The sequence below is a fragment of the Thalia democratica genome, chromosome 9 (assembly GCF_965202585.1).
Source record: "Thalia democratica chromosome 9, ktThaDemo2.hap1.1, whole genome shotgun sequence".
NCBI classification, from domain to species: Eukaryota; Metazoa; Chordata; class Thaliacea; order Salpida; family Salpidae; genus Thalia; species Thalia democratica.
This window is the reverse complement of record NC_139173.1, coordinates 11366041-11382834: the sequence shown is the minus strand read 5'-3', so window position 1 is coordinate 11382834 and position 16794 is coordinate 11366041. Positions and strand designations below refer to the sequence as shown.

General features: G+C 27.2%; 1 protein-coding gene across 1 annotated transcript; it reads left to right on the top strand.

Moving 5' to 3' along the window:
* The first annotated feature begins 5387 nt into the window (after positions 1-5387).
* On the top strand, positions 5388-16760 carry LOC145843835 (LIM domain-binding protein 1-like). The gene is made up of 6 exons (XM_082951075.1): positions 5388-5702; positions 10936-11126; positions 13876-13975; positions 14324-14456; positions 14803-15066; positions 15293-16760. The coding sequence occupies exons 1-6, from the start codon at positions 5448-5450 to the stop codon at positions 15748-15750; spliced, it is 1401 nt and encodes a 466-aa protein (XP_082807201.1). The 5' UTR covers positions 5388-5447; the 3' UTR covers positions 15751-16760.
* Positions 16761-16794: the final 34 nt, after the last annotated feature.

The window sequence follows — 16794 nt, the reverse complement described above, 5'->3', positions numbered from 1 at the left end:
ATGAATTTTTATGAAAGCTTTTTTTAATCAAATTATATTGTTTAAAAATAAATAGTCATAACTATCAAAAAAGTATGTGTTAATTGATTAGTCAGTATCGGATTTAATGATGAAATTACTTTTTATTTAAATTGTTTGTATTTATTATATTGAATTTTTAGAAGTTTTTTCCGTATGAATTAATACACTGTTCATATTTTAATAGCGTTGCGTTTTACAAACTAACGTTTTATCTAATGTTTTTGAGATTAAGTAAGTAAAAACAACTAGTTTAATGTTTTAAAGAAAAACTGTTCAAAGTCAGTGATTAGTTAGAACATCATATAAGTTTACCTACTGTTAACACGGCATTCTTAATTATTAAAAGTTTCCTTAAATAAGAAAACAACTTAATAATGTCTAAAATTAAAAGAAAATGCTATTTTCTTAAAACTATTAAACCAGTTATAAACTTAAAGATAAACTATCTTCAAAATATTTAAATAATACATTTGAAAAAAAAATAGTACTATAGAAGAGTACTTTTCTTTTTATTCTTTCGTTTTATTGATTGTTTTATTTCTTACAACTAGAAATTTTAGATTATAGAAATTTAATTTTTATAACTCGTAAAAAATTGTAGAAGCATGTAGTGAACGACTCGATAACCGAATTATTTTTTCATACACCAAGTCCTTAGACAAAACTTTTTTAGCGCTTTTTTTATCGTTCTAAACGCCATACACTAAACATTGAAAATAAAAAGTTTCAGAATTAATAAAACAGAAAACTGAAAATTTTTATATATTTCAACTTGTAAACATTTTTATATCTTTATTTAAGCTGAATAAACTAAAGTAACGGTTACATCACTTAATACAACAGCAAGAAAATTGTTTTTTTTTTCAATAATTTCTTTCAAACATCTCACTGAAAGATATTTTTTATCTTTCTTTGAATAATGCGGTAATTCAGTAAAATAACAATGCTCCATAAAGTTTTAAAATTTACATTGGTTTCCAGATTAGTTAAAATTATGATAAAAAGTATATAACAATTATAAGGTTATAAAAAATAGAAATTAAATGTAAATTATACAACAAAAATGTTACAAAACCACAAAACTATAAAAATACTTTGGTAGTTTATTAAAGGGAACTGACATCTTGTTTTTTATCATTTCGACTTTTAATGGATAGCATTGTTATATAAACTAATAGTCATTATTAAATTTAAAAATAAGTGATGTGGTTTGTATATCTAGCTCCTGATAATATTTAAAACATGCTGCACTACTTCGATTGTTCTGGAGGTTTTAGTCGGTAGATGATTGTTGTTTAAAACTATAAATAAAAATAAACTTATTCAGAAAACTTGTTACTTAACTTATGCAGTGTTGTGAAGCATTGAAAAATATTTTTAGATTGGACGGTCGGTATGTTGGTAAACACAAAACATAACAAAATAATATCAAAGGTCCACTAAATAACTTATTAATATGAATTTTCTTTACGTACATGAGAACTTTATAATGCTGGCAGGAAAAATTTTACAAGTTTTATTGAACTTCATTTTTAATGAGCTTTTATAATAGTACTAAAGTGATTTTTATTAAGACTTTTATTCATAATATTTTAATAATAAGTTTTATATCAGTAGGTCTCATAAATTTTTCTTAGTTTTGAAAATCAGAATTCGAAAACTTACATTTAGGAATATTATAGGCAAATAAAGAAAATTCATTTGAGTATAAATTATATTAGACGTAAACTTCGGTCATCTTTTATTATTAATTTAATAAGTTAAAATAATCATCAAAAAATAACAAAACTAACATACGATTGACAGAATTATACGTAGTATTGTGCGAACTTTTCAAGATAACGAAAATCAATTTATTATTAACAGAGTCAATCCAAGTATATAAGTTTTCTTGAAAACAATATTTCTCAAATGTTTAAAAGTTTTTAACTACTAAAAAAAAATTTTTGAGCACTCTTGACATGAGGTATGTATTAATTTGATTTAAATTTACTGTTTATTTAACTATATTGTCGCTGTAAATGTAAGAACTTAGAGTAAAAAAAAACTGTTATAAAAAGTTGAAATTAGATATTTAAGCAAATATATATTTATTATTAAACAGAAAAATAAAATACAAAATCAATACTTTGAAGTATTCAATTCTAATATTTTTCAAGTTTTACAACGTTTTTTGTGCGAATAGTTAGTTAGTTTATTGAACAGCAAAAAAAGCGCCAACATATTTGGTTCTAGGACCTGGTGCACGAAAAAACCCTTTCGGTTATCGAGTCGCACACCACGGAAACCTTTTAACGTCTTGTCCAGGACAGTTTTACAGCGTCTGAAAATATATAACTACTTAAAGTTTTAAAGTAAAGCATAGTTTTAAAATCAATGGTATGGCAAGGTTAGATTTCTAAAGATATAACTTGAATAAGTAATTACGCAGTAAGTAAAATTTTAGTTATAAGCAATAGTTTAAACATATATAATAACTGTAATGATATTAAGTTTAGTAAGTGACTGTCTGATAAAATAAATGAAAAATGAAATTAGCTATAGTACTATTTGACAACGATTTATCTTAAAAGTAAATACGTTGCTTATAAATATACATTAAATCCCATTAAAAAATATAAAAATTTTATTAGCAGTCATCTGTCTGAAATTGTAATAAACTAGTAATGAAATAGACCAGGCTCATGTCTTGACTTTTTAGCGGGGTTGCATAATTGTTTTGTTCAATTTAAGAGTATTAAGTGTAGTTACTTTCAATGATACACTTAAGAAAATTATAAAGCTTTCTACTAAACTGTTAGTTAAACGACAAAAATAAAATCTCTCAAGTTATTTGGTTCTAGGACCTGGTGAAAGAAAAACTCTTTCGGTTATCGAGTCGCACACCACTTGGATACCTTTTAAGATCTTGTCAAGGACAAAGTTGCTAAATAACTATTTTAAATTTTTAGGTACATCAAAATTTTTAAACTTTAAGCAATTTGAAAATACATGTAATGAATGAAAAATATTAAACACACTCCTGAAACTGACTAATATCTATTTTTAAAGGTGATATTGGTAAGCGAGAACAACCTTCTAAATTTAAAATTTAAAACGGTTATTATTTACAGCACAAAACAACTACACGGTTAAATACTAGAGATTTCATACACAAAACCTGTTGTTTTTCTTCAAATAGTACTTTAATAGTTAGAGGTGAGGGGCAAAAGCATCTTAGCATTTTCGTTTGTTTATATTTATTGAAAAAAAAAGATCATAGTCTAAAGACCTGGTGTACTTAAAAACCTTTCGGTTATCGTTTGAAATGTCGATCTAACGATTAAAAGAAAGTTTTGTGTTTTTTGCTGCTGTTATTTTATACACTTTTAAAAGTACTATTAGATATCAAGAAATTTAAACAGTTAAACAATAAATGTTTTTAGCCGAATTCGTTGTCCAAATAGTTTGGCATACTTGGCATAAGGAAAACAATTTTAAGAAATTTTCTGTAACGATCTGCTTTGTTATAAAATATAAAACTTTATCCTAAATAAGCAGATTTTTAGCAAGTGCTACTGTAAGTGAGAAACTAATGTGAAAAAAATGTTTTTTAAATATAAGCTAATCTTTATTTTTTAATAAATAACAAACTGTACACTACAATGTTTATTTGATTAAAAAGGTCAAATATTTTCTAAGGATACACTAATTAGGATTTAAATTACAAGCCATTTTGTTTTAAAGATCGAAATATAAAAATACTTAATAACAAAATTGAATTTAAATTCCAATTATAGAATAAACAAAACTGCCTGAAAAAAGCTTTTTAATTGTAAATGATTAACAAAACCATTTTCAACTATCACAAAATTGTTTTAAAAAAATCATTCAGATTATTTTAAACATAATGTTTTAGTACTATGTTAATAATTCAAAATAAAGAAAAGTTTAAAGAATATTTTTTTATTATGGTGAAATTTTAATAAATAAAATTTATGTTTTTTTTAATTTTGAAAAGTCATAAAAACATTCATACTATCATTACAGTGTTTTTTTAGCAATTTTTATTTATTAATATTTAAGTTTAGTCTTATTTTAGAATAGATTTTAAATCAATTCTAGCAGTAAAAGATTATTTATTAATTTTGTTATAAAAAAAGTTACTTTATATTAGAGTGTCAGAAATTTTTGTATTAGAGCTTAGCTTAAGTTTTTATACGTTGCAATCACATAAAAAGAAAGTACAAAAAATTTAGCTTCCTAGCTTTAGCCACCGTCGCGCTAATTTCATTTTTCTAAAAGCAACCCCTTTATAAATTGTACGAGACCTTAAAATTTCCACCTTCAAGTTTTGACTAAAATTATTTTTGTATATGTAGCAATCATCACAAAACACATTCTACGCGTTTTCAGACAATTGAAGGAAGTTTCATTAAGGCACTTCAAAAAAAACTTAAAAATAACGAAAAATAATAAAAAAGTACAGAAAATTTAAAAATACCCTCACGAGACTTTCTTTAAAAGAGTGTGTTAAATCTAAAGAAAAAATAATTTTATAAATATTTCGATTAACAACAATTTCTTATAAGCGTTATTGTTTTTTGACGGATTAAACGCAAAAGTATAACTGTTTAAATTTTTTATTTTAAAATTCTTGATACATCTTTAAATGATCTTTAAAGTTTTAATAAATTTCAAAATAACTATGTTTCGAAAAAAAACATTAAGACTTAAACTTAAACACTACAGAAAGGTCATATGCAAAGATTCAAAAGCAGTTATGGCTACGGCTTCCTTATACACATACAATAATATAATGTTTTAGCACTAAGTTTTCATTGTATGTTTTAGCAAGTTAAATATACACAAGAAATAGTTTTAATTGGTTTCTTTATTTATTTGCTTCTTGTGTTAGTAGTTTATTATAAACCTTATAAGAAATAAATTCAGATTAAAGATAGTTTGATAAGCTTAAATTTAAACATTTGAATTTATATAAAGTTTTTACATTGATAATATTAAAAAAAATTAGTCTTAGAAATCTACCTTTGTTTACCAATACAAGATTAATTAATCAAGATTTTTATTTGCAAAGCTAAGTTTCACCCTTTAAGGGATCTTCAGTTACAACCTAAATCTGCAAAATATAAGATATACAAAACATGGAAGATACTATAATGCTTGATGTTATAAAAGTTTAGAAAAAATAATCTTGTATATTTGTCTCCTTATTTTTAAATAAGTTGAGAACTAAATTCGTTCAATTTAGAACCTCAAATATAAATTTGTTTGCCTATTGCAAATAAATTACCTTGTAGTGCGAAATTGTAAATTTAAATATTTAAAATACAGCAATTCAGCATCAACAAAAAAATTCTGGTAAAATTAGCTCATCAACAGTACACATAATAAAGTTACAATAAACTTTATTAAAGTTTTTAGTAATGTCAAATATGCAAGGAAGCATAATGAGATCTGGCCCAATGCAGCAAAACTCCTGCATGGAATCTCCTATGCCATCAGCAATGCCATCATCAATGCCATCATCGATGCCACGCATTCCTGGGCCCAATATTGGACCACCACCTCCAAATATGGTTCCACCGTCTGGCCCTATGCCTCCCCATGCAATTCACCCAAGGTCAATGCCCATGTTTCACTCAGACTACAGATTATTTCTTTTGAACAAGCGTTTGCAGGTTTGTAATTATTATTAATTTTTTTTATAATGATAGAAAAACATCAGAAATACTCACTCTCCCCTCTGCAACGATAAACGTTTTCTGAAGGTCAAGCAAGTGAGTTTGAGCTCATCACGTGTTATTCCACCTGAATTATAGTTGTTAGCTAATTGAGCGATAAAAAAAAGGACTCAAGATATTTGGTTCTTGTGCAAAAAACAAAATATCACGTCATACACAATATGGATGCGTTTTAATGTCTTGTCCATGATGTATAGAGTTTTTATTGTTTTGCATAATTTTATTGGGTAAAAGCAAAAATAAAAGCATTTATTTAACAAATTTTTTTGGACTAATTTTTTCAAGGCTAAGTTTTTTAAAGCATAGGTTTCTATAGATCAATATTTTGATTTACTTATTACTGTGAAAAATTTAGTAGTTGATGAATTAAAAATTGCTGCTCAGATTAATTTAATATTTAAGTAAACTTGTTGAGGAAACATAATTGCAAGTTTTAAACATTTTTAAATGAGAACTTTACTAGAAATCAGTTTAAGGGCAATAAGGTAAATCATTTTTTCACAGTTTGATCTTATTTTATAGAGTTTTAACTAAGCTAAAATATGCTTTTTGCAGATTTTCAAAACTCAGAGTAGTTTTTGAGATATACTTGGTCAAAGTCAGAGACTACAATAGGTCAAAACAGCAAATAACTAGAAATCACTAAAAATCTATCTCATCCTACGTTTTTTAAAATAACTACCTCAAAATGTTAGGAAATGTTCCTTGCAATATTTAAAAAACTGTGTTAGAACAAAAAAAAGATAAACATAAACAAAATGCTATGATAAAGTTTTTAAATTTTTTTTAATAAAATTTATATTTTAAATTTCTTTAAATTTTGTTCTGACAGAATTGTCTAAATAATGCAAGGAACATCTCCTAAAAGTTTTAGGTACTTATCTCAAAAAACGTAGGAGAATATAGACTTTTAGTGAAATAGTCTTTATTTGCTGTTTTAGTTTGCGCCTCCCAGTCCCTTAAGAAACCTATTGTTGCATCCGACTTTTACCTGCTATATCTCAAAAATTATTTTGAACTTGTAGCTTAGTTAAAACTCAATAAAGTATGACCAAACTGTGAAAAAGGTGATATACCCCCCCTTCTATGCCTATAATAAGTATTAAGGGCATGGGGGGGGGGGTAAAAACACCCTTTTTTGGTTTTTGATCTTATTTTATAAAGTTTTTACTAAGCTACAAGATGCTTTTTACAGATTTAAAAATTCAAAATAATTTTTGAGATATAGCCGGTCAAAGTCAGAGGCAACAATAGGATCCTTATGGAAGGCGCAAACTAAAACATCAAATAACTAGAAATCATAAAAATCTATCTCCTCCTACGTTTTTTAAGATAACTACCTCAAATTTTCAGGATATGTTCCTTGCAGTATTTAGAAAATTCTGTCGGAACAGAATTTAAAAAAATTCCTTCCGACAGAATTTTCTAAATATATCAAGGAACATTTCCTGAAAGTTTGAGGTAGTTATCTCAAAAAACGTAGGAGAAGATAGATTTTTAGTGAAATAGTCTATTTTTGCCGTTTTAGTTTGCGCCTCCCATAAGGATCCTATTGTCGGCTTTGACTTTGACCGGCTATATCTCAAAAACTATTTTGATTTTTTTAAATCTGTAAAGAGCATCTTGTAGCTTAGTAAAAACTATATAAAATAAGATCAAAAACCAAAAAAGGGTGTTTACCCCCTATGCCCTTAAAATGAATAGTTAGAAATAAAAAATTTGGTAATTACCTAGTATGACGTTGCATAATATATTGTGCTGAAATTTTACAATATTTACAGGAACTTTTTTCTTATTGATTTTCTGTTTTTTTTCACAATAGGTGCAAATTTTCAGTCCTTGATTTAAAAAAGTAAAGACATAGATAAGATACACTCTTTAAGGAGAAGGCATTAAACTTTTATTCACCTTTTTATCTATTAAATTTAGATGTATTTGTAAAGAAGTATGCAGCTTCAAGGTATGCACTAAATTTTTATTTATTATGAAGTCTAGAATAAGGAATATTTATAAGTTTAAAAATATGCGTGTGAATAAAAATCTAGTGCGGCTGTGTACATCGTAAAGAATGTACATTATAGATGTCTATACTTTAGAAAAATGACAATCTGGAAATTTGGACTTGGCAGTAAATAAAAGTAGGATATCAGTATTCTTGAATTTTAGCTCAAGATTGGTGAGACATCATGCTAGGTAATTACCAAATTTTTTTATATTGATTTCTACTAGTATATTTGTTGAAACTATAAAATTTCTAGTTGTACTTTTGTTTGATGAGTTTTAAATGTTCTATTTAGATATTTTTTTAATCTAAACAGTAATTTTTTATTCATTAACAACTAAAATTTGCCAATAATAAGTAGGAAGTGAAGATATTGATTTACAGTAAACTATGTTTAAGAAACTTAGCTTAGAAAAACTTAACCCAAAAAGACATCAGTATTAGTTTCAATAATAAATTACAGGGTTGCCACACACTCAAGGAATTCAGGGAAACTCAGGGAGTTTTTAAGTTGTAGAAAATCTCAGGAAAACTCACAGAGACTCAGGAAAACTCAGGGTATTTTGATTCTCTTTTTTTAACTCAGGGAAACTCAGGGCAGTTTTGGTTTTTTCCAAAACTTCAGGGAAATTTTAAGATCTTCTAAAAAATCTCAGGGAAATTTTTTCTAGATCTAGAATAAGATTTAGTTAATCCAGTTTCAATATTTTCTTCAAAAAAGTTAATTTTTTTTATTTTAAGATGCTTACTGAGAAATTTTTTGCCTTGCAGCAAGTTCTTCAATAGTCTAAGATAGGGTTTGTGCGCGTCAGGCTAAATCAGGCTAAGTCAGGCTAAATCAGTTTTTTTGAAAAAAGTTGAAAAGCGTCAGGCTAAATCAGTTTTTTATTTAAAAATTTGAGAATCTCAGTTTTTCTCAGTTCAAATGCTTAAAAATTTTTGATAAAAAAATATTGAGAAATCATTTTAAGATCAAATTGAGATGTGAATTTATTTCTAAATAAAGATTTAGTTATTAAACACCAAATAAGTCAGTATTTGTAAAAATAAATGCTTAAAACCTTTTGTTGGATCTCTAAATCTCTAATTTAAGAATCTTCATTATTTTGTATTGAGTAGATTATATACGTCATAATTATGAAAATTCATAAAAAAATACTATTTAAACATTACGGTTTAGTTCAACAACTTAGCTGTTTGTTTGAATTTGTTTACATATGTTTTTCAGAGCTTTGTTGGTTGAACTGTTTTAATTTCAAATTTAAAGGCTTTATAATTATACCAAGTACTTATTAGGTTAAAATTCTTAGCAGTTTATTTATATATTTTACTGTTTGTTTAAAATTATTAGAGATGTTCACAACACTAAAACTTAGCTTTAAGATATAAGTACTAAGTTTTGTGGGAGTACAAATTTTAGGTACAATTCATTTTTCTATACAAGAACAAAATATTAAAGGTTTTTTTTTAATTTAAGTATAAGCTTTTTAAATCTGATATGACTCAACAATCACTATACTTATTTAGAGTTTAGGATTTATAATTATGTATCAAGTTTAAATATTAGTCAAAATACTAAAATAAACATTTTTTACTTATTTTAATACTCAAGTAAGCGTTTCATTTTTAACTTTAATAAAACACAACAATGCACGTTGTTTTATTATAAATCTTCTGGTTATAATGTTTTTACTTGTGCTTAATTAAATTGAACAATTGTGTTTAGTAATATATATTAAATTTTTACACAAGTAACAGATTATATATAACACTTATTTTAAAACTTATCACTGAATTTGGTACTTTAAGGGCATAGGGGGGTAAATCATTCTTTTCACAATTTAATCTTATTTTATTGAGTTGTAACTAAGCTATGAGTTGCTTTTTGCAAATTTTTAAAGCTCAAAATATTTTTGAGATAAAGCTGGTTGAAGTCGGAGACTACAATAGTACTAATCAAGACATCCAATACCTAAAATGACTTCTAAAGGGGGTTTTCCTTACTTTGAAAAAATGTCAAGCTAAATTTTTTTCAGTCAGGCTAAATGAAAAAATTTTTGCGCACAAACCCTGCTAAGAATTAATATGGTAATTTTTTAATAAATAAAATTTATTTAAGGAATTGAAAAAAACTCAAGGAAACTCAGGTAAGTTTAAGGTTACTCAGGGAAGTTTCTGGTCACTCAGGGAAGATTTTTTGACTCAAAGATGACCCTGAAATTAATTTTGTTATTATTGACCCTACCCTTATTTATTTTGAAGCTGACTGTTGGTAGTCCTACTAACTGGGTATAAGCAGTACTGGATTTATACTTATGTACTTTTTAATTTAATTTAATGTTTATTATTATATTCTTCACTCTTAGTTGGATTACATGCGGCCAAGGCTAACTGTTAATTATTTAAAAACATAACAGTGTGTTTTTGCACCATACCAGACACAAACAACTTTTTTCTAAAGATTTTAAAAAACTCAGGATGATTTAGTATACTTTAAGGTCACTCATAATATTTTTTTACTTAAAGAGTGGCAACCCTGGAATTATCAGAATATAAAATCTCTGAGTTTGAAGTGTTCTCAATAAACTATACAGTAGAGACAAACAACTTAAATAAACAACTTAAATTTTTACAAGTGTTTTTTACGGGTTACTAACCAAACAGGCTATTTAAGCTAAATGTATAACTCAATCTAGTTAAAAATTTTAGAAAAACTCAGGCTGACTCAGACCTAATAAGGATAGTTAAAATATTTTTATACAGTTTAATAAACTCAGGCCGGCTCTAGCTATTAGGATTTTTTACTAAGTCTCAGGTTAATGTTTATATATTTTTTCTTAAAACTTAAGTTTTTTCCGCTATATATTAATTTCTTTTGTTATTATTACAATTTGTTTAAGTATCACAGCTTGAATAACAGTAATTTTTTCAAGTTTTCCATTATGTTTTTAAAATTTAAAAATAAATTTTACTACTTTAAAACCTGAGTTGGCTTTTTTATTTCTAAAAATAGCAACCCTGTTTGTTGTATATTTTTAGTTATGAGATATATTAGAACATTAATTTTAAGTACTAGTTTCTTCACTACTTTAAATACTTCAACTAAAGTTGTTTTTTTAAATTTTAAGTACATATATAAATAAAAAAAAAGCTCATCAACTATTTTAGGAGCGAATGGATGAGTCAGATCAGAAATGGTGGGATATGGTCATCTCTGAGTTCTTTCATCCTAAAGCAATCTTCACAATATCATTTTATCTTGACGGCCACAAACACTACACTCTAGGCAGAACACTAATTCCAAGATTTTTCAGAAAAATTTATGAAGGAGGAGTTGTAGATCTTCATTTTATTACAAGGTAAGTTATTAAAATTTTTCGATTAAAATCTTAATTGATTGAATGCAATAAAATGTTTAAATTTAAACAGTTAATTAATTTATAGGTTTTGTAAGCAGCAATTTAGTTTGCTAATGATAAATACATTGACTCCTGTTTTATATTGTTAATAGTTTTGTTAATAGTAATTATCCTGTATTTATATGGTTTCCTATGGTCAAGTTTTACTTATTCATACTTATTTAGTAAAGAATAATATTTTGAGAAATGAGTTTATATGTCCTTTATATCTTTCTAAGTAGGTAAATTTTAGCAATAAATATATATCTCAAGTTTTCGTTTATTTGATGTTTATCAAAACTTTTTTTCTTTGAAATAAAAGTTAGTTATATCATTGAATTTCAAACTGTAATAACTGTTTAGTAAATTTTTGATAAATTGTTAAAAAGAAATTTGTTCATTTAAAAGTTTCAAAGTAAGTATTTTATAAATATGATAAAAAAAAAACAGTTGAATTATTTCTTGAATTTATAAAAAGTTCTAAGTTATTTTGTTTTAACTCAACATTTTGTGGATAATATAATAGCTGATGTTCAATTTCAAATAGCTTTGAACAACTATAGGCTGTAAAGATAGTGGTATATAAAAGACATTAAAACAGTTCTAATAGTTTTTGGTATCAAAATATAGGTCACTATCAAAATATTGATAATAAATAGCCTCTTTATGGTTGTGTAATATATGTATACACTACAAAAAGAATATAAAATTGATACATTTTCTATAAATTACAATTATTTAACCAGTGTAAAATAAGGCCCTTATATTATTTTATGCAGTTTTTTTATAGTTACAGATTTTATTTAATGTAACAATTATGCTATGCACTTTGAATTTTAGAGATTTTATATACTTGGTTGCCATTTTGTCAGAAAGATCAGGAAATGAGTAATTTTTTTATTTTACAAAGTGGTCAGGAAAAGCCAGATAAATTAAATATTGTTATTCAAAGAGTCAGAAACTTTTTTTTGTTGTAGAGAAATTATTTTTACAAGTTAAAAAAAAAAAAGAAGTGATTGCTGTGATAATTTTAATTTAAAAACACTTTCATCTTATATAATCTTTATAAGATCTGTTTTGTCATTTTAAATAGTATTAGTTTTTGTGAAACTGTTTTATCTGTCTATTTTTATGTGAAACATATGTTTTTTACAAATTTTTAAGTAAATTAATTTAGATTTAAGTAGAATTCTAAAATAAAGATGTTGAAATTTAGTCAACAATATTTAGAACATTATGACTGAGAATTTTAATTTGAACAAAGAAAATCAAATAGCATCGCTATATATTTTGATGAATTTAAATATTTCGTCTCCTTTGAAATAATAGTTGAAAAACTATGAAAATATTTGTCTAAACTAAACAAAAAACTTCACAACCAATTTGAGTTTAAAATAAAAAAGTTTTAAAATTTACTGTTAATAATTAGAATAAAGTATACAATTGATTATGAAAAATTTGTAATTTTTGAAAAGTTATCACTATATATAAGGTAGAGTCAAAATTATTTATTGAAACTATTTTTGAGTTTTTATAGAACTATAGAGTAGATGTAAACTAATAACATTACCAGACTAAAAATTCCTGTTATCGCACTCAGGTATGTTGAAATTTCATTAAAAAACTTGGTTTTGAAAAAATATATTAATTATGATAATAGGAAGTACCTCCTACATTTTCATAGCTCCGTTGAAGTGTGTTAATCCGTTAACACACAGAAACATGTGTTATAAATTAGGATAACTAATAATTTAATTATGATACTGTACAATTAATTATTATTATATATTCCTGTGAACTTGTTTTGCTAGAATCTTTTGTTAACAAACGATTATATTTATACTTTGAATAGTTATACTATTATAATATTAATTTTGGTCATAAAGTTAATTTTGTTTATTTTTAATTTAATTCCTAGAAGTTCTTAGTAACATTAAAAAGAACATTTTCTGAAAATTTGAAGTAAATTGCTTTAAAAGCGAAGGAAAAGATAAATTTTGATGAATTTGTCAAGATTATTAGAAAACCAGCCATAATTTTTTTTATTCATGATTGTTTTGGATTTATTTTACAAATCTGGTTTAATCTCAAAATTTTATTGATTTTTTTTTGTGCTATAAACATTATCTCATAGTTTATACTCAAAGTTTTCAAATAAAATAAGAGCCAATGTTAGTTTTCGTAAGAAAAATGTTTGAGCTTGTATGGCTTTAAGTTAATTTATAATATTTAAGGCCGTAGAGGTTAAATCTTTTTTTTTTACATTTAGTCTTAGTACTCTAAATACTAAACTGTTAGTTGGTTTTTCCCGTGTTTTTAAAATTTCAAAGTATTTTTTCAACGTATGTTACATGAAATTATTTTTTAAACAGGTAAATTGGTCAAAAATGTTCGACAGATATTTAAAAGATAGGTAGTTAGTAGTTTTTAAATGTTTTGTTATAACTGACTATGAAAATCTTCATAAGGTTTTTATTTGAAACTTTTTGCTAAACTGATTATATCTCAAAAATTTATTGACTATATTTTTCTGTGAAAAAAGAACCCTCTAGTATATACTTAAACATTTTAATCAGGGCCAACATTAGTTTATGTAAAAGAAGTTCCGGACACCTCCATGGTCTTGACATAAGAAATGATACACATTAAACATTTTTTTTACAGTTTTTAATGTTTGTACGGTACTTTATAGTTTTGATTTTTTTACTAGAATGACGGAAGAAATGACGAACATGCAAACTGGGTGCCTTCACATGGAGAGCAAGCACACGTCGATGGTCATGCAGCATGTCAAGCCCATCTACACAAAGGTTGTTTTTACTATCATTGTAACCCCTAACCCTTACCCTCAGTCGGTAACTTCATTTTGTTTTTGTCATTTTTTTTTGATTTTTTTTTCTTAATTTTTTTACTCTCGTGCAAAATTGACCCTTGGTGCAAAATGTCTTCGTACAATTTGTCCCCTCATGCAATTTAGTCCCCTCGTGCAAAAGTATCTTAGTGCAATTTAAACCCGTTCCCAGTTTTTTATAGCTGTGAAAATATAGAAAAGTTTAAACTCAGCTGCAGCATTTCTAATAAGGTTTAAAGCAAATGATAAAAACAGAAATCTTCTCAACAAAACTGTTTGAATAAGTGTAACAAATATTTTCTCACAGGTCACATGCGAAGGGTACTTGGTGGTTGAGTTCAACGTGGAAGACATGCTCATCAGAAATTGGCACTTTTCAATAAAAAGCCACTCCGAATGCATCCCCAAGCAGTATGTCATACACCCCCACTCACCCCCTGGTTTGTACAAGTTGTATATGGTTTGAAAATATGTCACTCAAGTTTTTCTTGAATTTACACAAAAAAAAATGGTATAAAAATGTTAAGTGTTACAGTTAGTCAAAACGAAAATCATGGGATCTTTAAAATGGAACCAAAAACTAAAATTGAAATGTTCAAATAACAATTAATTAAAAAATAAACTTACTAGTACTGTTTTTATTTCTTCTAGTTAAGTCAAAGGTTAAATCTCAAAAGTTGAGTTGAAAACTCTAAAATTAGTTGTTATACACAATCAATATGAATTTAAGCTAGATTCAAATATAATAATCACCTCATCATAATCGTTCAAGCGACAAATCAACAGGTGCGATGATGTCGGAGGAGGTGTACAAGCACTTAACCCGCTGCGGGCTGCCACAAAACGTCTTAAGCTTCCTCAAGCTGTGCGTCATACTTGAACCGATGCGCGAGCTCATGTCCGGCCACAAGACCTACAACATGGACCCGCACGAGTGCCTGAAGAACTGCCTGTTCCACAAGTGGCAGCGCATCACCGCCACCGAACAGCCCCAGAGGAGCACCAAGAGCGGGAGGAACCCGAGAAGGAGGAAGAATTCCACCACCACCGGTTTTTTCATTTCTGTTTTTAAAATCATAAGATTTTAGTTAACTATGTCAAATTGTTTTTATTTTTACAGTATAGCTTTTACTTCAACGGTAGATACCATATTTAAGAATTTTATCTAAACAAATATAATAAAAACAAACCAGCTAGATCAACAATCACGCAGTAACTTATCAAAAGTAATGTTGTACAACGAGCATGTCTAATTTAGAATTTTAACCTTCATCAGGAGGCTCATCAAAGAAGAAGAACTTCCAGCCGCCCTCCTCCCTGCCCCCTCCCTCCAACGTCATGCTTGTGGAGGAACCGACGCTGATGGAGAGTTTCGGTGACGACGACGAGAGAACCATCACTCGCCACGAGAACGACCAGTTCGTCCAATCGCAGCAGGGCACGCCCATTTTCAGCCACTCACAGCAGGGCACGCCCAACTTCAGCCAATCGCAGCAAGGCACGCCCGTCTTGCAGCCCAACATGCAGCAGCCGAACGGGCAGAGGGTGAAGTCTGAGGGCCAGCAGGGAGTTCCCCAGCCCGGCGATGATTTTGGCGGGAACATGAACATGCAGGGAAACTGGCCAATCAGCAATCAGAACGTCAAGTCGGAGCCGCAGCAGCAGATGGGTTCCAACGAGCAGCAGATCGTGATGAACCAGAACGGTACTTCCCCCATGGTCAGCAACTCGTAATTGGTATGGAGAAAGTGCTGATGACGGTGGAGAGACATTGGTTGAGTTTGATGAACTGTATTATATCATGTAAAGTTGTATGGTAAAATGTAATTTATGTTTTTTTAAGTGTCTTGATTATACTTTTTACCATGGCAATGAAGTTTTTATATTATGATCAGTTTAAGTGCTTTTTGTACATTAAGTCTGCATATCTAAACTTTTTAATCTTGTTTTTTTTTACATAATTTCGATAATTTTTCTAAAGATTACACATGTTTTTTGTATTTATTTCAATTATGAATGCAAATAAATTTACTTATTTTATTTTAAAACATTAATGATCTTGAGTTTTAAAAAATATTTAAGCTCTTTCGATCAGTTCCAGTAATAGAGTGTTTCGTCATTATTTACTTTTATCATTTTGACCATTTCGTTATGTTTTAAGCTTATACGGCAATGCTGATGTTTAAAAATTAATATAAACTGACCTGTTTTAGTTTTCGGTATTTTGTAGAAACAATCATTGCCAAGTAACCATGATGATTTTTTTATTATAAAGTCGAAATACTATAGGTTTCAAGCACCGGATTTAAATGTCATTAACAAAGATCAATGATAGCTTAGAGGAAGTTTTATTTAAGTTGTTTAAAATTGTTTGTATGGAACTGGTTTTGATCATGTCTTATTGCTCTAACTTTTACTACCTACGTGGTTTTTATACTGTAATTTTTTCATTTTCACTTCTTTTGAGAATTGTTTTAGACTATCTTATAATGGTAAAAAAAACTCTATAATCCTTTGTTAACTTGAAAAAATAGTTTTATAATCAACCTGAGTTTTGAATTTAAATCAGTTTTAATTAAATTTTTTACAATAAAACATTACACTTTTTAAACGACAAGTTGAAAGGCCATAGTTAGTTTGAAGACATTCTGCAATTTGTTTTTAGTATATTTTAAATATTTGTAAAAAATTATTTTGAATTTTTTGTGTCTGTTTGTTTTAAATGTGTGTTTACTATGTTTTCTTTTGAGCTCTGTAAATTGACCTTGAATAAAATAA